Source organism: Epinephelus moara, chromosome 8, assembly GCF_006386435.1.
Source record: "Epinephelus moara isolate mb chromosome 8, YSFRI_EMoa_1.0, whole genome shotgun sequence".
Classification (NCBI taxonomy): Eukaryota; Metazoa; Chordata; class Actinopteri; order Perciformes; family Serranidae; genus Epinephelus; species Epinephelus moara.
Genome location: NC_065513.1, coordinates 45,865,838 through 45,888,920, shown reverse-complemented (window position 1 = coordinate 45,888,920; position 23,083 = coordinate 45,865,838). Strand labels below are relative to the sequence as shown.

General features: G+C 38.3%; 2 protein-coding genes across 2 annotated transcripts; one reads left to right on the top strand and one right to left on the bottom strand.

The window, feature by feature from the left end:
- Positions 1–678: 678 nt before the first annotated feature.
- LOC126393880 (serine/threonine-protein phosphatase 2A catalytic subunit beta isoform) lies at positions 679–14,195 on the bottom strand. Its single transcript, XM_050050286.1, has 8 exons — positions 13,783–14,195; positions 10,455–10,493; positions 7,370–7,540; positions 5,020–5,193; positions 4,655–4,744; positions 4,249–4,410; positions 3,285–3,403; positions 679–1,442 (listed from the first exon to the last, which is right to left on the bottom strand). The coding sequence occupies exons 1-8, from the start codon at positions 13,882–13,884 to the stop codon at positions 1,370–1,372; spliced, it is 930 nt and encodes a 309-aa protein (XP_049906243.1). The 5' UTR covers positions 13,885–14,195; the 3' UTR covers positions 679–1,369.
- A 3,315-nt stretch (positions 14,196–17,510) lies between these two features.
- On the top strand, positions 17,511–22,797 carry srp19 (signal recognition particle 19). Its single transcript, XM_050050290.1, has 5 exons — positions 17,511–17,748; positions 18,888–18,963; positions 20,960–21,031; positions 21,128–21,236; positions 22,293–22,797. Exons 1-5 carry the CDS (start codon positions 17,711–17,713, stop codon positions 22,421–22,423), a joined length of 426 nt encoding a protein of 141 aa, XP_049906247.1. The 5' UTR covers positions 17,511–17,710; the 3' UTR covers positions 22,424–22,797.
- Positions 22,798–23,083: the final 286 nt, after the last annotated feature.

Genomic DNA, 23,083 nt, shown 5'->3' with positions numbered 1-23,083 from the left:
ATCATGTAATATGTGATATTTATACATTTATTTATGTATTTATTGTATAATGAATAATACATACATACATAAATTAATGATTTTTGAAAGCTGTGAAGTCAACACTATGTATTATAATAAAAATAAAACAAAATTAAAATTAAATAAATAAAAAAGATGGCATTTAAAGTTTGTAATATTTATTACAATATTATGTAATATGTTGTATTTATATACTTATTTACAAAATTGTTTATCTACATATCTATTTTTTATTTTCATTTTTAAAATAAACAAGTTATTGATAATAATTTAAATTTGTTGAGAAGTCAACACCATGTACCATAATTTAAAAAAAAATAATTAAAAAATAATGAACAAGGATGACATTTTTTTTAAAAAAAAAAGCTGTAATATTTATGTCCACCTCAAAATTACACTTTACATTACATGGATTTAAAAAATACGTATTGTTTAAATATCTGTATTTGTTTAGGTTTATATTCCCACTCATTTTCTCCCACATAGGTTTTACATTAATATGTAAATATAGCACAGACCAAACCCCAGTAAAAAACTCAGTTTGTAAATGTCTTTTTTCTAAAGACGGACCACCTGGGTTTTTAAAAAAGTAAATGGATCCAGGTGTGTTAAAATGTCTGAATAAAGATGAAGCTAAAGAAAAGACGGAGGCGTGGCAGTAGTTTGTCAATAGGACATTTTTATTTCATACGTCTGTTGTCTTTATTCAAATTACAGTAATATACTTGCTGAGATGACCACCGGCTGCAGCCTGGACAGCTAAAACTGACAGCTGTACTACTTGAAGCAAACTTTTTTTTTCCTTTTTTTTTTCCTTCTTTTTTAAAATTATTCTTGCAACAGAAAAAAAGCACATATGCCATGAAGGTGTGTGGTGTGGTGGTGATGTCGTCAGGTAGGTAGGGTTATAGTGCTGGTCAAAAAAAAAAAAGAAAAAAAAAAGAAAAAAAAAGGAACAGAAACAGAAAAACGAAAGAAACATTGCGCGCGTTGTACATGTTGTAAAAGGATCAGAATATGGCACATTTGGTCCACGTTGGTAGTTTTATTATCTCGTTTTCAAACATGTAATAAACAAAAAAAAAAAAAAAGAAACAGATCATAGTTGTACGTGTTGTTTTTCCCCAGAAGCACAGCATTAATGACAGCATATTGAAAACACGACTGTAGAGGGGGCCGCTCTTTACGTTAAAATCTTGGTTCATCAGCCAATCGTTTGTTTCTATTCTCCCTGGTACAGTATTATTATTATTAATATCTTCTTTCCATCCAAAATGACAAGGGTGAGGTGGGGGGAGGGGCAGGGGGTGGAGCTTCGTGGATGATTGACGGGGATGGCTTTGGACATTCACAGGAAGTAGTCAGGAGTGCGTCTGGTCACATGGGGCTCGCCGCGGCGGGGGGCGGGGTCAAACTGAAGGCTGAGGAGGCAGAAAGAGTTTGTTATTGATGACATCATCGAAACAATTCAACATTAATCGTAAAATGTTTAATGCAGGATGTTGATGATGTAGCCATTTACTGCGGAGTCAATATTAAACCAATCAATCAATCAATCAATCAATCAATCAATCAATATGACGATCAAGTAAAATCCTGGAAAAAATTAGGGAATAAACATACAAATAAATTAGTCTATATAATTTAGTGCTTTAGTTATTTTAAAGGACTACTTTTATTTATTGCAGGGGACTTTTCTTTTATTATTCAACATTCATTAAACATTTTATATTATAACTTTATTTATTTCTACATGTTTATATTTATTGCCTTTATCGTTGCAGCCTTGATGTGATTCTTGCATTGTCCAGTTGTACAAATGTGCAGCCTGCACACTGAATAAAAGAAGGTTTTAACATCTCGTCAGCTTTGTGCGTCGTACGTCTACGGCCCGGTGCCGTCTCCTAAAATTTGCCGAATCTCAATATTGATGGCTGCGCTTGAGTCTCCATCGTGAGGCTAGCTATTGACTCCAGATCTGAAAAAGGAAACGTCTCAAATAAAACGGAAAATGGAGGAAAATTACCAAATAATCCTAAACAGCTGAGAGCAGAGGAGCTACTTTGTTGTAACGCATATTAATAAGTGCTCCATTAGACCTATGAGGACATTTCTATAGGCTGATGTAGATTAAACAGGCGGTGTTGCAGATGGAGCAGCAGAGCGTCAGGCGCAGTGTCACCTCACTCTCAAACAGCTGCTCCTCTCACCCATCGATCCAACCGCATCATTTTGAATAATGTTTTTATCTTTGCACCTTGTCTACACTTTGCTATTTTCAATTATGTATTTTTATTGTAAATCATTTGGTAATTAATTTGACCTTTTATATCTTTTTGTTCTCTTTTGCTGTAAATCTGTTTCCTTTATTATATTTTATATGAAGAGGTCTGGTGAATGGACTGAAATGTGCTGTCCAAATAAAGCTGCTCTGCCTTGATCCCATTGACTGATCAATTATTAACCCTGCGAGTCAAAACTTCTCAAACCGCAGCTGAGGAAACGACTCATGACGACTTCTGTCTTCACTTTGTGTGAGAACCAGTTCAGATTTCAGCGAACAGAGACGAGCTCTGAGAATCTGATGACTTTCAGTCTCAGTCTGGGGACACATAATAAACCTTGTGACAGACAGGAGTGGATGTCATGTGACCTCGACCACGACCGACATCGTGACGTTAACCACTTGTTTTCAGTCATCTAACCTTTCACCATAGAAACAATAGAGTTCACAGAGCTTTGTTGGTCACACACAGTTTACAGTTTCTGTTCTGTCTCCTGTCAGGTGAGAACACACCAATAAAAAACGAGTGTCTCATTAGTCATGTGACCTGTTCTCTTTAATTCAACATGTGACTGCAGTGAACAGAGACCTGAGGTTCAGTCTACATAAAACTCAGGTGCACGTGGATCATCTCTGCTGAGTGTGTGACATCAGAGCTGGGCTGTATGACCTCATAACAACATCTATTCTGTAATACTGCCAACAGTCTGCACAGTCCTCTGAACATATGTTGTTTTAAACACAGAGGGTGGGCTCTCTAAAACTTAGTATGATGTCATGATTATACTGTATTTATGTCTTGCAAATGATTAAAACTTAATTTTGTGGCTACATGTGCAGTAGAGCGAGGTTTCACATGACGTAGACATTTTGTTGTGAAAACACACAAAAATCTAAGAAGATAAATTCGGTCCATCTCTGAACCCTGTATTTGTTATTCATACACAACGTGTTATTTCTTAAATGTCTTTATACTTACAAAGAGTATTTCAGAGTGTCGTCCAGTTCCATGATGGCTGCCTGGTTTCCACAGCGGTAGCAGTAGTTTGGAGCACTAAAGATGGTCACCACATTCTTATCATGGCCCCAGTTGTAGCCCTGAAGGTGCGATAACACGAGTTGGTTAGACTGGTGAATATTTTACTGTGTTCATCTGCAGGAGGACAACTACAGTCTGATGTTTTAACGACACATCTATTATTCAAAGCAATTTCATTACCACCAGTCGACTGAAACTTTGCTCTTCTGATCAGAGATACGATCAATCACGTTCTTAATAAAGAACATAGGATGTGTTTAAACGCTCAGTTTGCTGCAGCTGTGTGTGTGTGTGTGAGTGAAACTGGCCCAGAAACAGGAGTTAGAGGAGCACTGCACCCTCACAACTTCATTATATTGTGTTGCCATGGAGACCAGAGGGTTTTAGGATCCTTCAGTCCACTTGTGGGGGAGCATGTGTGTCAGCTCCACTAAAATAAAAACACTGAAGCTTAAAATATTAAACGTTTCTTTTCATTTGTGGTTTTCCATCTGCCGAGATCAAACAAGTCTTTTTAAAATTCCAACAAACATTTGATGAACTGATTCGTCGACTGAAAGGAAAATGACTTATTTTCATTTTTGCAGGTTGAAGCTTCGACACACGAGAATATGATGCTTGTTTTACCATTAAAGACAGTAAATTAAACATTTTTGGTTTTGGACTGTTGGTTGGATAAAAAAAAAGACATTTGAAGACATCAGTTTGAAATCTGAATAATTTAAGTTTTGTATACTAATAAAAAAAAAAATATATATATATATATATATATATATATATAAAAAATAATGAAAATGACTAATTTACTGCTCTATTCTACATATTTTGGTAACACTTAGCTTCAGTTGGTCTCGGCTGCCTTTATGTCTTCATGTGAAGGTGTGTGTGCGTTTGCATGTGTTACCTCCATGACCAGCTGATGGGCGCGGGACACCAGAGTGAGGCCGTTGGCGTGGTTGAAGGTTTCAGAGATGTCCTGTCCAAAGGTGTAGCCAGCACCTCGGGGAGAGATGCCCCACCCACCGCGATCATCAGGATCCGACCACAGCAGGTCACACATTGGGCCCTGACACACACACGCACACACACGGAGACAGAGATAGTCAGTTGTGTTTTACAGGGCAGGACGTCATGTTCTGTCTGAGGTGAACTTCCTGTTCAGACTCAAACCAACTCTGATGTCCACTAATGAGTTCTGTCTGTGTAACAGAGTCTGATATCTGTTCTTCCTCTGTGCTGCAGAGCTCTACTGTTGACTATAAACTATTCAAAACTCAGCCGTCACTGCCCATCAACAACGTTTGTGTTACCTCATGTGGGACTTCTTGCAGGCGGTCCAGAGCTCGTATGTGATCCAGAGTGTCTATAGAAGGAGACAAACCTCCGTGGAGACAGAAGATCTGAAATAAAAACAAAAGAGGTGACCATGAAGCATCAGAGAGTGTCTGCAGCTTCACAACCCCAGTCTGGAGGATTTCATTTTAACACAACCTGGAGGTAAACTTGAGCCACATTTCTGTCATCACAAATACATTAAGTGTTAAAAAATTGCATCTCTCTCCCTTCCACATCCTCTAACATCCTGTATCAGAGGAAGGACATAGAGTTGATGCTGTTTCACTGCTACATAAAGAGAGATGGAAAAAATTTGGTCTCTCCTGGCGAACCCTCGTACCTGTCCGTCCACCAGTGCGGTGAGTGGCAGGTAGTCAAACAGGTCTGTGAAGTACTTCCAGACGTTGGCGTTGCCGTACTTCCTCAGGCACTCGTCGTAGAAGCCGTAGACCTGCGTGATCTGCCGTGACTCGTGGTTCCCTCGCAGGATGGTGATTCGCTCCTGGAAACGAACCTGAACCCAGACAAAAAAACAAGCAGTTAAAATATTGTCACAGATGAAATGATTAGTCAGACAGAGAATCTATCTGCAACTTTGCTCACTGTTCGGGCAGATCAACAGGTTCGGTCTCTCAGATTCATCACAATAAACAATATAATGTCAGCAGGATCGAAGCCTCGCAGAGCCGAGAAAAGTCTGGAAACCTCCAGAGATTCAGAGGAGCTGTGTGTGTCGAGGAGCTGGATGCTCAAACAACTTTAAAACACATGCTGTTTGATTCTTATCAACTTTATTAAGAAACTGGTTTGGGCAGAAAAACAGGCAGAAATGCTTTTCTGAGCTGCAGCGACACCGTTTTAGAAAACACCAATAACAGCCCTGCAGCATGAGCGACAGGCTGGTAAACTCCAGTAAATAGTCTGCACCAGGATGTTTGGGTTTGTGCGAGTTGTGAGCTGTAATTCAGCAGTAAATAATCAGCCATGTGTGTCTGACTGTGGATGGTGGAGCTGCTGAATGGATTTGTGGAGTTTGTTAGTTGCAGCGGTGGCTGTTAGCAGCTAGCTCCTCTCGTTAGCTGCTGAACAGCAGCCGGCAGACTCAACAGCTGACAAAATTATCACTAGTTTTTACTGGACGTAGTGAGAAGGGGCGGGGACACAGCTGATAATCAAACAGGTAAACTTTAACATTGCCAGAGAGACGACAGAAGCGTTTCTATTTGACTTCAGCCACAACGAGTCAACTTAAATGTGAGTTTATTAATCTGTGTTTTTCTTTCAGTTTACTTCCTGGACTGAGACGTTGCTTCGCTTTTGTGTACCGCGGTGACACAGAGAGGAAACCACAGCAAACCAGCTCAGAGCAGCTCTGTGCTGGGACTTTAACTGGGACACACCCAGTAAGTCACTGGTAAATCTGTCACATGGCCCTGACAAAAACCCTCAAGGATATAAACAAGCATCCTGTTTGTTCTTGTCAACAGCACCACAGTCATGTACACACATCAGGACACGTTTACTGTTAAACTGAGGGATCATGGAACTGGTCCCAGTTTAAGACTTTACAGGAATACTTCACTTCAATATCTGAAGAAGACTTTATTTTTCTCTCATGCCTCCACAGTGAACGAGAACCCAAAACAAGGTAAACATCCTTCATGAATTTAAGTAAACAAAAAACATGTTTAACAGCAAAACTCATCAAAACATCTGTTTACAAACTGTCACACGACTCGAGCAGATTAATCCCAGTCTCATTTATCCAGTCGGACGCTCAGTACTTCATAAACACAAGTATTTAAACTAAAACATTACAATATAAAGACACTCCCACCAACACTAGCGCACCCTGAGCGTACCTGAGCATGCCACACGTATGATTTCAAATGTACGTGTGCGCCCAGGCACGCTACTCTGCCGCGTGTGTTTGTTCTGACGTGTTTTAAACTGTAGTGTTTAAGTGAAAGTCATGTGTTTGTGAAGTACATCCAACTCGATAAATAAGACTTGGATTATTCTGCACGAGTTGTGTGAGAGTTTGTAAAGACATGCTTTGTATAGTTCTGCTGTTGCTAAACGTGGTCGCCGTTTACTTCAACTCATCAAGAATGTTCAGCTCTTTCAGATCCTCTGTTCACCGTGTAGGCATGAGAGAAACATAGTTTAAGATTTCAACATAACACGTGGTGCGTAACTGATACGCAAATCATCATTTTGTGGGTGGAGTATTTTTTTAAATGACATTTATCCACCTAATAAGTGAACAAAGACGGATCCTGAACGCATCGTTAGCTTTGGTTTCTGTTGTCTTTGAACATTTAAATTCAAGTTTCAGCAGATTTAGTAAATTTCAGATTTCTACGACCTTTTTTAGAATAAAATTATGTATTTTTTTATAACCGTAAATACCTGTGAAATTACAAGAAAATAGTGGGTATAAAAATGCCAATAATTACTTACAGGCGTCTGCAGATATGACCAAGTTATCTTAGGATATTTCAAGACCTTTTTTACACTAAAATAATTGTATCTAACATTAAAGTCTACAGCAAACAAAGACCTCTTAATACACTCTAAAAAAAATTAATCAATGAAGTGCGCACACACACACACACACACACACACACACACACACACACACACACACACACACACACAGACCATCAGCACAGTGATGGTGTGTTTACCTTTAGCGTGACGAGCAGCGTGACCGTCTCCACAGAGTAGTAACCTCTGTCGACGTAGTCTCCCATGAACAGGTAGTTGGTGTCGGGAGACTTGCCTCCAATCTTAAACAGCTCCATCAGGTCATGGAACTGACCGTGGACATCGCCGCACACCGTCACCGGGCATCGCACCTGAGCACACAGGTAACAGCGTCACTGAGTAACCACAGCTGATCACATTTCAGATGAACAAACATTTAAATCAAATGAAGCTTCAGTGTTTCAGCTGAGGTCCGTTCTTGACTTTGGGAAAAAGAAAATCTGTGATTAAATATTTCAGACTGAAGGTTTTACTTACAAGGGTTTTCCATTTCTTCTTTAGAGTTTTTATTTTTATATTAAACATGCAGTGATTGAAGCAGAGGAACATCCTCCTCTGATAACCACAGCACAGATACTTTATATCAGCAGCTTTGTATGTGTGAATGTGGAGGCAGTACTGCTCTGAGGAAAACTCAAACTTGATTCAAATACATCATCCGGAAAAAAAACGAGGTTCGGCATTATGAGTGGGCGGCAGTAGCTCACTCCATAGGGACTTGGGTTGGGAATCAGAGGGTTGCCGGTACAAGTCCCGGACCATATTATGGAGCATGGACTGGTAGCTGGAGAGGTGCCAGCTTGCCTCCTGAGCACTTCAATTCAAATTAAAACACCAACACTGATCCAAGTGTTCTTTGTAAGACCTGTTAATGGTGTCCAGTTTGTGAGTCACCAGTTAATTAACACTGTTAATGTGCTGAGTAAACAGAAGTGTTTCCTCAAATGACTTTATACTTCCTCATTTAGATAAAGAACCGTAACGTGATAGATGTGGATAAACAAAGCAGAACACAGGACATCGTGTGCTTCAATAAAAACATCAGATAGTTCAATGTGGGGAAACTAAAACTGTGACCTACTGTGAATACATGATCTAAATAAAGAGTTCAACACACTGTGGACTGAAATGTATGAGTGTGTTTATTAAAGGATTTACTTTATATAGTGTTTTTATGTGTTTTCTGGCAGGTTTTTGTTTCTAACGAGACTCATATAAAGAGGAGTGTGTGTGTGTGTGTGTGTGTGTGTGTGTGTGTGTGTGTGTGCCTGCAGCTCAGCAGGGACACAGTTTACAGTGTAAACAAGGTGTGATATTGTTCAGGCTGCAGAGAATCGGTCATAATCTGCTCTGAACACGCCAGAAGGAACAACACAGAGTCAGCAGCGTCCTGATAACTCTGTTTCTCCTTAAATATTATAAAGACATCCATTATCAACACGAGAACTTCACTCCAACAAGAACTCGTATTCTTCTCACTGATAAACTGTAAAAACAGGAGATTAATGTGTGATTTCCTAAAACATATTTATTTTAGTTCCCTCTCTGGTCCAGTCTGTTGTCCTGTTCTTACATTTCTCTGATTCTGCTTGTTGTTTTTTTTGCACTTTGATTTGTTTCTATGAGTCTGAAAATGAGTTTAACAGAACAAAGACAAACTGTCTTTGGTTTAACAAGTGCTGGACACATGCACCCAATGGTTAACGAGCTGAAACAGGTTAGAAACCACTGATTCACTTCACTTATTATACTGATTTCTACTGACGGTTACTGATCTCCAGGGATGTGACAGTACACATATTTGTACTGAACCATTCGGTGTGAGGATTTTGGTTTATTACAAACAGAAAGATACATTAAATTAATCCTATCACAATTGGAAAATAACATATACAGCTCAAACTGTGTTTAATATGTTCTCAACAACACGGCCAACACAGGAACATGCTGTTCTCCCCTCTCACCCCATCCTACTCCACTGAGACACACTGGAAGGCAGCTACGCTAAGCTAGCTCACTGCAAGATGGTTAGCAATGCCATCACATCCTCATCCTCATCCTCATCATCATCATCATACTACATTTTATATTTAATAAGGGGCTGCTTTTGTTTTATATGCTACTCAGAAGATGCCCCAGAAGATCAGCCACTCAGGTATAGCTCCATCAAAATATCACACGTTATGATGGTAGTTTTAATAAACTGAAAATGTTTCAAATCGAAGAAATTCTATCGCATCAATTGTTTTTAGCTGCATCTTAAAACATATTGAGCCGTGACATCACTGTGTCATATCAAACAAAATGGAGAATTTTGTTTCTGCGCTCTAGGCGCCCGGCGTTTTTGCCTGAGCACTCTGGAGTTGAAAAAACTTGAACACAGAGCAGAAAACTCTGGAGTTGAAAAAACTTGAACACAGAGCAGAAAAGAGGCCCTGCATCATCTCTTCTTTTTCCGCATTGTCCAATGGGATGATTTGAGGGGCGGGGCTTCTGTGGTGGTCATGACAACAAGTNTTACTGCAGGATAGATTGATCACACAGGAAGGTTAGGGTGACGAGGTGATGGGGTGGTTGCCTGGCAACAATAATAAGGTGCAGCGAGTGGTTTTTTATAAGTGCCATTCAGTAAACCATACCATACTCATATTTACTGTTACAGTAAACTTTAAAAGGTAAAATGGAACTCAAAAGTTTGTTGATGTCACATGTGCAGTGTATCATCATCATCATCATCATCATTTAATGTCCGTGGTTCATGAGTGAAAACAGACCGCAGAGCAGGAACTGACACATTTCCTCATCAAATTATCCACTGATGATATTATCTAATTAACTGATGCATGATTTAATCTACAGTCTGTGACAAGGACCAACAGATCGGAGACTGACCGGCAGAGCACCGGATCAATTCAATTTACTGCAGTTATTACTTTAACCTGGAAACATATTAATTAACTAACATTATCAATGAAGATCAAAATCTCCTTTGATCATTTTTATCTAATCATATAATTTATTAATCAGCCAAGTGATTGAGCAAATGTTGCTGTTTGGTGTCCATCGTTCTAATCATCAATTAGACGTTTACTTCATCTCATTATCTTATTATCAGTCTTCCAGCTCTGTAACGAGATGAACCCTCCACCCTGAAGGCCTGCGGGTCACCCAGTATCTACCATCCCAGTCATACTGGAAATCAACCAGTGTGGTGGGGAAACTCACCTCCTGAACGTTGGACTCCTTGGTCAGGATCTCCTTGGCCTGCAGAGACACAAACACACAGAGTATTATTTTAATTAGTGAGCGTGCGTCTGATCACGGGAGCAGACAGGAGGTTAAATAAAACTCTTCAGACAGACAAACAGTAACTCATGTCATACGCATCCACGTTTAGCCTCAATGACACGACGCAGACGGGTTATTTTGAGGTGTTGCAGGCAGTGTGTCAGACCTCACAGGACACCGTAGTGTTTGAAATGAATTGAGAAAAGCAGACAAATACTTAGAGCTGCAATAATTTGTCAATTAATCAATTATTCGATCAAATGAAAACTAATCAGCAACTATTTAAATGATCAATTAATGGTTTAGGTTTTATTTCAAGCAAAAATGCCCAAACTGATAATTCCAGGTTCTCAAATGTGAGGATTTGCTGCGTTCACTGGTTTTATGTTGTCGTAAATTTAATGTTTCTGGATTTGGAAATGTTGGTTGGACAAAATGATGAAGTCATTTCAGCTCCTGGATCTTGTAACAGGCTTTTCTCAATGTTTAATTAAGAAAATTGAGAAAATAATCTACAGAGTAATCAGTAAGGAACGTCATCGTTAGCTGCAGCCCTACAAATATTGCTAAACATGGTTAACAGGAAATTTCAAGGTCTGCTTCTGTTCTATCGTAGGGTCGGACTAATTTAAACATGAGTTCACTTTCAGTCAATTATTTTGTCTGTAAAATGTCTGAAAACAAGAGAAAAATGATCCCGGAGTGCAAGGTGACGTCTCCAAAAACTATTTTTGTTTTTGGAACAGTCAAAAATCCAAATATATGAAATTTTACGATGGTATTTAAAAAAAGAGAAGAGCAGGAAATCCTCACGACGCTGAGTTCCTGTCAGTGGTGTTTCTGCAGTTATTACTGCATTGACCCTGAACAACACCACCAGGAGACACGCATAAAGCTCAGAGCTTTACAAGAGCTGTATAATGTTTAATACCAACATTATTGATTTATCTTTATCAAAATGAAAAGGTGATCAAAGTTTACAGTCCAGCAGAGTGCATGATGTCCATTCATCTTTTAATACAGACATTTAAAGACTTCACTTTGGATTCTGTTTAGTGAGGATGATGACTGTTTTTTACATGAGCTGGTGAACCCTGTAACACCAAACACCCACTGCTCCCATTATTGTTTTACAGTTTTTAAATTACCTTTTTTAGTTAAACAAGTACATATCATCTGTGTCACTGTCCTACATGTTGTATATAGTGTATATGTATACATGCACACACTGTACATTATCATTCAGATATGTTTATCCATTCAGTATTTATTTATTTGCAATATTTGTATAGTTAAAAACTTAAAGAAAACTTCACTTGTAGAACATTTTTTTTATTTAACTGTTGGCCACTGGTGCTGCATATACATATATTAATACGTTACATATGATGTTTGATGATTAGCACGTCAGTATCGGCCGTAGCGACTGCAGGAAACACTACAGTGGCTGAGAGGCCGAGGCTGGGCCTGCTTAACTTATGACACTATTTAAAATATAAAAGTGACGCACACCAAAAAATATAATGAGTTAATGAATTATAATAAATTATAATGTGTCGCACTCTGGCTCCATTTGCTTTTCTTTTATTTCTATGCGTTACGTTTCGGCCTTTGGGCCTTCTTCAAGATCAACAAGCAAGATCAACACCTTCTTACAGAAGACCCGAAGGCTGAAACGTCACTGAAATAAAAGAAATGCACATAGAACCAAAGTGTGCGACACCTGTTTTGTACAATTTTAACTTGTCTGACACACCAACAAAAGATTAGCTGCGACCACGAACGAGGACAACAGGTCTCAGTCAAGTAGAATGAAAATAAGGTCAAGTTAACCCAAAATGTGATGTCCTCACATGAGGTCACAGGGTGTCAGGAGGATAATACAGACGCTTAAAAGTACTGTATTTCATGTCTCCATCTGCTGGTGGGCCGTCACGATAAGAGTATACACGTATAATATGATGTTAATTCACTACAGGAGTCTTTATGATTGCTAAAATTAAGTGGGGAAAAAAGTGGATATATTGATATCGGCTATCGGCCAAATGAGTTGTTATATACTGGGATATTGTCAAAAAATCAAACATCGTGCATCCCTAGTTTTACCACATACATATGCACATCGATAGTCCTGTTAATTCTTTACCTTTATTTGTCCGGCTTTGTGGTTCCTGTTTTTATTTGTTATGTCTATTTTAGTGTGTGTACATGAAAGCAATGCGATAAAAGGGATCCAGTTCCTGATATGTGTACAAATGGTGGCTGATAAAGGTGATTCTGACACCAATATTATTTTGTTCATCCCTAAATACGTATTGTTACTCAGTTCACTGGTTTTTTGTTCATCCAGGATTAGAAATTAGCACCAGTCACAAGACAAATGCTAGGAGAACATACAAGTGGCTGCTAGACTAGCTTCATCCTCCAGCCAAAAAAAAAAGGTAATCTGGAACCCTAGACTAAAAAATTAACTCCCATCCTGCTAATATCGGATGATTTACCCCAAATACAACTCATTCAGTGCCTGAGGGTTTCAGTCTTTGTCTTGCATTCATTCTGTTCACAAGGAACCAAAATTAATCATCAACACATTCATTAGATAATCACCTGCAGCCTCTCTGTGACATTATTTAAACCTGTTATATGTTGTGACGACATTTTAAAGGTCGATGATGCAGGAAAGCCACCGGACGAGTTATCTTCAGGGTGCAACAACCCTGAAGTGACGTCTGAAAGCTGAGAGGCTTGTCAGGTTTGTGCAATGAAACGGTTGATCGATAAAGACAGGGCGCGGTGCGAAACCTTACATGTATAATAATGAATACAAATGTATGTAAAATTAAGAAAACGACACCACAGAATCAAACATTAGTCGGTTTCTGTTCTATGCGCAAAATTAAGCTATGTTAATAGACAAGGCAGTAAAAGAGGCTCCGTCTATTTGCTGGTAATGATGTAAAATATGCGAATTTTCGGCCTATCTGCCCTCAGAAGATGGCTGTTGGATAACCGTGTGGATTAATACAGTTTAAAGGGTCAGGCGATGCAAATAGCGACAATATCAGATTTAAATAATTATTTAAATGCTACAGAGATGGGATAGAAGCACAATCTTAGGATGACTGGTCGAAAATGGGGCGAAAATAGCCGCCTTGCCGTGACTTCATTCCAGAAATTAGTCGGAGCCCCTTTCGCAGTCCAGGCCACATTGAAAGCGAGGCCGGACTGAGTCATAATAAAACCCGGGTGGCTGTGACCGACTTACCTTCTCGCAGAGTGTCCGGACTTGGTTTTCCGATAGCTGCTTACACTCATTTAGCTGTTCGATCCATTGGTCTAACTCTTTAGTAAAAGATTTGTCTTCCATGACAGCCGCGGTGAGCTAGCTGTGTTAGCTACCTGAAAAAACAAACTGCTAGCTGCTCTTTAGCCTTTAGCTCGTCGTATTGTTAACCCGATCCAGTCCCGCCAAATCGGTTGGGAAATCAATGATAAGACCTAAAATTAACGAGCCTTTCAGTCAAATTCTATCATGATAAATGACCGACGTTAAGTTACCAACGTTAAAAAACGGATTCTGTTGGCCGGGGGAGTCAAAAGGGTCGAATGTCCCCGATGCGACAGACCGTAGCGGCAGAAAGCAGCGGCGTCGCAGCGGCTAGCCGATTTGCTAAAAGAGCTAGCTACAATAACATCCGGGCACTTCGGGCATTTCAGCAGCGGGCAGAGGGAGCGCACCAGCGACGCCGCGTGGACAGACGGTGAACTACAAGAACATCACCATCGGTTTATTTCCACTTTAACATTTAAATTATTATTAAATTATTATTATTTTAAAAAATATATATATTATTGAATTATATTATTAAATAAATAATTATTATTATTAAATCTTATTATTTTATAAAATAATAACAATATTAGATCATATCATTAAATAAAAATAAATAATAATAATTATAAAAGTGTATTATTTTATGAAATAAAGAGTAATAATCATCAAATTGTATTATTGAATAAAAATAAATACTAATTATTCAATTATATTATAAATAAAAAACATTTATTATTGTATATTATTTAAAAAACAATTTTTTTATTATTTTTAAGTAATTATTTGATCAGGGTACTTTGTTCTCGATATGGTCTTGTTCCTGGGGAAGTTTTAATTTATAAATGTAGATACTTTAAGGCTGAACCCAGTTTGAACCACTGAAAGACTGAATTAAAACTCTACAGCGACACAGTGGTGACACACATATCGAGACTTGCACTGATGATGACTTTATGATGATGATTTTATACCTAATTTTTATAATTAAGATTTTTGTCTTTAATTTATTAACGTATTCTTGTATATAACTGAATTGTCTGACTTTATGATCCATGGATACATTGCTGCTTATTTTTTTATAACTGTGTCTTGAATGCTTTGACAGGTGCATTATTATTATTATTATTATTATTATTATTATTACAGTAAGTCACTGAAACTTGATAAACACAAGAGAGCTCCTCAATTATTTTCATTACTTGATATTTATAAGTTAATTTGAGATCGCCCTGTTTTTGTTTGTATGTATTTTATGTTTAATTATTTTTGTTTGATTTCTGTCAGTTTTGTACGTGGTTTTACATTTCTTTGCTTTGCTCAACCTGAGGCAGAAGATACTTGAAGAACTGGTTGCACAAAACATGCTTAAGTCTTCTCCTTAACATTTCCTTAAAATGTTCACTTAAGTATTTATGGTTTTCTTGGTCTTATACTTAAGGAATCCCTTGACTGTTGCACAAAGACCTTAGCAACCAAAGCAAGGTACAAAAAACCCTTAAGGTCCCTCTGACTCTGTCGTAACTGTAACATGTTTATGGTGATAAATTAAAAATAACACGCCCTGAGCAGAGAGTTCTGAGACCAGGAGAACCTGACGAATACACTTCTGATTTTACACTTTAGATTTGACTGAATTCATTTTCTGATTCCTGATTTTGAGATCAGATTTACTCTGTAGTTTGTTCTTTCTCTGATTGTATTTCTCCGTCAGTTTCATCTGCTCCTCCTCTGACCAGTCTGGTTGTCTTGTCTTCGCTTCTTCTTCCTTCTGTCTAACTATGAGACGACTCTGTGAGATGGTAACAGGCCTCACAAACAAACAAACAAACAGTCTCCATAGAAACTGTCACCGCTGTAAAATCTCTTTCAATGCAGTAAATGAGTTTTTCCTTCAGTAAGAAAACCTTTTTAAGGGATTCTTTGCAACTGTGTAAGTCCCTCAGCTAAGGAGAAACTTAGCCTTAAATGTCATACTTAAGGCGAAACTTTAAGGTGTTTGATGTAACTGGTCCCTGGTCGTGAAAATGTCACTTGTTTGTTTGTATCTATAAAGTTCAATAAAGAATTAAAAAACATATTTGATCAGCGTCCTGGGAACTAAAACATACTTTATTTTATCACCTTGTTACATCTTGACATTTATAAACCTGATTTTTGACTGATGTTTCAGAAGCAGAGGTTGAATGTACCTAAGTATAAAAACTATTAAAATATACATCAACACAAAAGTGCTGGTGCAAATAATAAATATAAGAAGAATGATAAATATAAAACTACATATAAAAATGAACATATGCATAAACTAATATCCTTGGTTATGTGTGCACATGTCAAGAGAGGATCCAATATATGACCTTCCCTCATTTTAAAAACTCTCCCTTTGAGCTTATTCACAAAGTTCAGAACAGTGTGACGGTTTTCAGAATATTTGGGGTCCCTGTCTGGAGATGATCATTAAAGATGATTAACATGGTAACTGATCCTCTCTGGGTCCTGTTCTCACTCTGTGTGCTGTGATGTGTTCATGCTCAGTGGATGAACATGACACGTAATTTGATGTGGTGTAAATGTTGCATGACAGCCTGTGTGACACGCAGCCAAGATTAATGTGCACGTCCTTTTCCTTATTGTTTTTTCTTTTAATTTTCAATGTTTTTTGTACATCTATATGTGCTGTCTATTGTAATGTTGAAAAAGCATAAAGTTACATCATAAAAAAAAACCTTACGCTTTGATGTTTGAAAGTTAAAAGTTGAAAATGAAACCCTGGGCAAACAGTTTATTTTAAATGAGATGTAGAATAAAGAGATTTTGATGACATACAGTTATTTTAAGCTCAGATTTGGTTATGGTTTTTATCTGACGGAAGCGTTTTTCACACATTACGTCCAAAGTATAAAAATCCAATAATAATTTCTGTTTTTACAGTTTCTGGCCGGGATTAAATGCAAGATGTCATTTTGACGATCTTTAAAGAAAACACAAAAATTGTTGGTAAAAATAAATACAGAATACAACTATTTAGTTTTATGCCCCTCCCCTGAGCCAAAATAAAAAACAAAAGTCCCTCCTCAGTGCTTAAAAACATATTTTAAATGCCTCCCCCTTTTTTACCCCCCCCCTAAATCCTGAACAATCCCTTAGCAAAAACTAAAAGCATAGATTATAAAGACATTTCAGTTTTACTCCATTTGTTTAGCAGACCCTGAAGGTTTTTATTTCCCTCATGTTTCTTTCTCTATTTATTGTGCAATTAAATTTATTATTAAATTATTATTAGTAGTAGTAGTAGTATCATTTTATTATTTTACAACTTTTACAATAAAAATCCGAAACATACATACTGCATATAATAAATGTATCAATAAAGTTATTTTTTAATGGATTGAGACCCTTAATGTTTTTAATTTTCCTTATATTTCTTTCTTTTCTTCAACATTTTATTAATTTATTGTGCAATTAAATTTATTATAAATTATTTGATATTATTTTATGAAATATTTTTCTACAACTTTTACAATAAAAATCTGAAGCATACATACTGCATGTAATAGATGTATCGATAAAGTTGTTGTTGGGTTTTTTTGAAAAACAAAAATGGATCTGACTACTTCCTGCGACACCGCTCAGGTCAGAGGTCACTCCGCTGTGTTGCGGTGCTTACAGACTTCATGGTGTAACCAACACCGGTGCGTTCGGTCCGTTGAATCGAGCGCACCCTCTGGTTGTCAACAGCCGGTCAGTGTGCGCGTGAAGCCGCCGTATGGCTGCGTGTTTTACGGGGATCAAACCGTGTCGTTAGTCGCTGTTTTCAGCCGAGACTCGACCGTCTGCAGTCAGTCGAACAACCGGACCAACCATGGCTCATCTGACCCAGAACCCCGCCGATAAAGAGCGGTGAGTGTCGGTAGAAGCTAGCCTGTTAGCCTAGGTAAGCTAAAGCTAGCTGCGCTTAGCCCCTCGCTCACGTTGTGTGAAACCCCTACAGAAGATTGATGAATTTAAGGATAACTCGGGTATCTGCAAACGTAACATGCTTATTATTCCTTACTGGAGTCAATGTTGAGATTACAAACCCCCCCTCTTGTATTCGGCATACATTTAAGTTGGGTTTTTACTTTAAATCCCAACAAAAATCGACATTTTTGGGGGAGTTACGTGACACTGTGAACCTCGACAGTGAAGACAAGTGAGGGATTGTGGGAGTAGTTGAATCGGGTTAGCAGAGTTAAAACAGAGTGAAAATGTTTAGCTGAATAAACCCTGTTACCATTAAACCTCCTAGAAACCATTTGTTTTTAATGACTTCGATATAAAGTCACGTTTTACAAAACCACACACTTAAACCGTGTCACATGATAAAATGATGTAGTTTTCACATTGAGTTTGGCCTGTCGATGTAGCCCTGTAGCATGACGTGTATTAAAGGTCCTTTAACTTTTGTATTTGGGCATTAAATATCGATCCTACCGATGATATATTGATTGTTTTGGCTGCAGACAATGGAGGACTAAATATACTGGACTTCACATTATAGTGATGGGATTATATGAAGTGTACTTTATTTTAATTTGTCAGTTAAGAGTTTAGCAAGGGACTGGTGATTTTCTCAGAGTCAGTTAGCCATTCATTCATTCAGACCACTGTTTGTTTGTCCACTCACACAACTGAATGAAACAGAACTTACAGCTTCATTAAAGTCACTATGAGCTCTACAGTAAAGCTGATAAACTGTGAAAAGACGGGATTAAAATGAAACATGATTAGACACTAGGATTATTTTCATTACAGAATAATCTGCAGATTATTTTCTCAGTTAAGTGATTCATTGTTTGGTTTATAAAAAGTCAGAAAATGCTGAAAATGTCATCAGATTTAATTTAAGTCCAAATTAAAGAGTTTATATTCCATATTTTGTGCCACCAACAGTCCAGACCTCACTGTGCTAACAAAGAAGACAATAAAAAAGGTTTGAACCAGATAATTGTTCTTTCTTTTCTCAAAACGTATCTAAACAACTAATCTCTGTTTCTCAGGTTCATCTGCATCTATCCCATCTACATCAACAGTAAGAAGACGCTGGCTGAAGGACGAAGGATCCCCACAGAGAAGGTTCTTACTTTCTACAGTTTTAATGACGCTTTACCAACACGCCGCCACCCGTTTTTTGGCTTTAAATATTCATTGAGAATCCATATTGTCTTCATGTATACAGAGCAAACAGTGTAATTGGTTTTCCAGTTGTGACTAGAGCTGAATCCATGGCTCACTATAAGTCACAGCCTGCGTCTTCTTTTTAATACTCTGCTGAGTGATTGAGTCAGAATCAGGTTTACTGTAAAGTAGGTTTTCACATACAAGGAATTGAACTTGGCGCATAACAATAAACACTGGAAGATAAAAGACAAAATGAGTAGGCCCACTAAAAAAGGCAGGAATCATAAATATAAATAAAAGGGACGCACAATAACATCTGTACATCAGCGGTATCGGCCGCTATTGGCTTTAAAATGAAATATTAGAATCAGCCAACATGCTGATATCTGCTGATGTGACCAACGGATTTGGGGTTTTTTTTTAGAAAGGGAGAGACGCGTGGCTGCTCTGTGTGTAATCAAACGTGGTTCTGAACCTTGTGTCAGATGCTCATGGAGAACAGGAAACAACAGGATTCACAGGAAGGTGAACCAAAATTCTAGAAAAAAGGAAGGAAGTATTAAAAAGTTTTTATTGTAGTTACTAAATCATTAAAAGAGCCGACATGTTTCGACCACTGCAGCTCATCGTCAGGGCTTTAAAAACAAGTTTAACATCTGTTTTACACATTTCTTAAACCACCACAAAGTAAAATAATTCTCTTTATAAAACAAAAGGCTGTGAAATATTATTTTCCTCAGGGCTTTACAAAATTTAAAGGAAACGTTCTTTTGAAATCAGACCATGAAATATTAGTACTACACAATGCAAACACAAATTCAGGGTCTTATGGTGCGTTCGTTTTGTAGTCGGAGGTCAGAAATTCCCAGTTCCCAGTCGGAAGTTTAAACTCCAACTTGGAAACTCGGAGCAACCGCATCAACCCCGACTTACGAATTCAAGATGGCTGCCGGTCACATACATAGTGAGTAAATACTCTTCTAAAGTACTGTTTATAGCAACTCTATCTTATTTGTTTTACATCAGATCAGCCTCATCTGCAGCGTTCATCAGATGGAGTGCATGATGGCTTTGAAGCTGTCTATACTCTGAAAGTGCAAGGGCAACAAAGGCTTTCTTGCGGGCATCCATGTTTATTTCCGACTTGTCTACCATTGTCAACTAGAATGCAAAAACTGTTGTACAAAACAAACGCACCCTTAAACCAGGGTGTTACATAAGGAGGCCTACGTAAATAAAAATACATATAAAAATAAAGATAAATTGGAGCACAAACATACAGATACAGAGATATGTTCAGTCAGAGGGGTCAGGGAGTAGAGTTGGATAATTTTCCATAATATATGGATATATCGAGATTGGATATTGGCAAAAAGTCCAATATCGTGCATCCCTAATAAATAAAACATCTGAAATAAATCTGTATTTAAAATGAAAAGAGCTGCGCAGTGTTTGAAACCAGGTTGATAAAATATGTGCAGATGTTCACAGTAGAGTTGTCGGGAGATGAAGATTTTCTGCTCAAGTTTTCGTTGCCTGTCTGTGACGTTTCAGGAAGTTACACTGAAGTAGTGCAGAGTTACTTTGGTCTCTGAATCTGTTTCCACTCAGCAACTTTTTACAGACATTTATTTGTCATCCTTCATCGTCGCTGGGTTTCCTCGATTCTGACATGTTTATATTGTTTCTAAGAAGCTTTTGTTTATAACTGCACTCGAGGGTGTCGCCCACACATTAGATTTATTTACACCAGTGTCATGTGACATAATGACAATTATTATGGTATTTGATAATGCAGCTTCTGAGAAATCAGGAGCTGTTTTTGTTTTGATGCCGCAGATCTCTGAACGCAGCAGAATCACTGTCACAGACAAATTAGACCACAGAAAGGCCTGAGTCAGGATGAAGGTGTTGTAAATGTAGTGTAACAGCTGGTGTTGTGTGTCTGCAGGCGGTGGAGAATCCGTCCTGTGCTGAGATCAGAGACGTGCTGACGGCGGCGGGGATGAACGTCTACGTGGAGGTGAAAAGAAAAACTTAATTGTTTCTGCAAGGTAACAGAAAATCACTCAACAAACATGACAACAAACATATGTACGTATATGTTTGTGTTTTCCAGAACAAGATGCATCCCAGAGAGTGGAACAGGGACGTCCAGTTCAGAGGACGAGTCAGAGTCCAGGTGAAGCAGGCGGACGGCAGCCTCTGTCAGGAAAAATTCACCTCCCGTAAGTCCGACTCACACAAACACACCAGAGTTTAAACTCGGGATAGTGAAACTCATTTTCTGACCACGTTCGTCCAGCTGAGTTTAAAGATGTCCGACAGCGTTCAGGCTAAAGAGACACGTATCGTCCAAAACCAGACACACAATCCTGATCTAAGTCCTCTCATACGGAGTCTGATCTGATACTTTTATTTACTTACATGTTGGCACAAACGTCCACTTTGAGTCAAGGATGAACTGATGAGAAGTTTGTGGTCAAAGGTCAACGTCACTGTCACCCTGCGTCTGTCTCATTCTCATAAACACAAAACTCAAAAAGGCCTCAAGGGCATGTACGCAAATTTGGCACAAACGTCCACTTGGACTCAACAATTAACTGACTAGATTTTGGTGTTCAGAGGTCAAGGTCAGCGTGACCTTGTCTGTGTCATTCTTGTGATAGCGATATCTCAAGAATACCGTTAGGGAATTTCTTCAAATTCGACACAAACGTCCACTTGGATTAAAAGATGAACTGGTTAGATTTTGGTGGTCAGATTCAAAGTCACTGTGACCCTGCATCTGTCTCAATTTCATAAATGCAATATCTCATAAAGGCCTCGAGGGAATCTTCTCAAATTTGGCACAAATGTCTGCTTGTACTCAAAGACGAAATGGTTAGATTTTAGTCGTCAAAGGTCACTGTAAGTTTACAAAATGTTTTTGGCCATGACTTCAGAATTTATGCACTAATTATGACAAAATTTGACACACATATCGAACAGGATAAAATAATGAAGGTCAAAAGGTCAAAGGTCAGCTTGACTGTGACATCATCATGTTTTAACGTCATATCTCAGGAACAGAAGGGGACACATTTGCTCAGATACTGAATTGGTGACTCTAATCTTGAAACTGTGCTGATTGTATAGATCTTCTGTGTGTGAAGCATCCATGTTTTAGAGTTTGTAGTTTCTTTGCAGCAAATTTTGAGGCATCGTAGGCAGCCCTATACATAACTATGAGGTGGTAATTTTAGTTATCATGTGATGTTTATGTTATATTTTTATTTCCTCAGGTAAGGACGTGATGTTCTACGTAGCGGAGATGATCCCTAAACTAAAGACTCGGACCCAGAAGAGTGGAGGAGGAGACACCAGCTCTCAGCAGGGAGAGGGAGGGAAGAAGAGCAAGAAGAAGAAGAAATAGACTCAAAGAAACAACCTGTTTTTCTTTTTTTATTAAATAATTTTAAACATGAGGTCCGTCATGCAGAATCACACCCTGAAACTAACGAATCCAGTTTTTGTTGTGACCTCAGAGACTCGCTCAGCTGTCGGCGTCCAAAATGAAAATGTGTCTCCCGTTGAATTCTTTAGATTTTGACCTCACTGACCAAACTGCTGCAGCTCATCATGGCGTTTGTGAAAACGCAGATAAAGGATCTAAGTTCTGTTTTATGTCAGATTTCAGAGTGGACGATGTGTTTCTGTTTCTGTGATACACCTCGTCATTTACTCCACATTTTGTTAACGTCGCTGTGTCTGTTTGAAGACGAGATGAATAAAGATTTCATTTTCACATTTTTTGTCGTCTTAATTTGAGCATATTTATTTTCCTCGTAAAAGCCACCAAAGAGACTTCATCAGCAGCACGTTGGGAAATTATCATTTATTGTTTGGCCTCACTCAGACTCTGATGGCTGTCGCTCTGTCTCTCAGCATCTGACTGTCAAAGGCTGCAGTTACACTTTTATTCTCAGTGTGACTTCTGTGATCGGATGTGCCCAATCACAACGTCCACCTGCGATTCCACATTTGACGCTTTAGTGCCATCTGCCTGATCCCACATATTCTACGTGTTACCTGG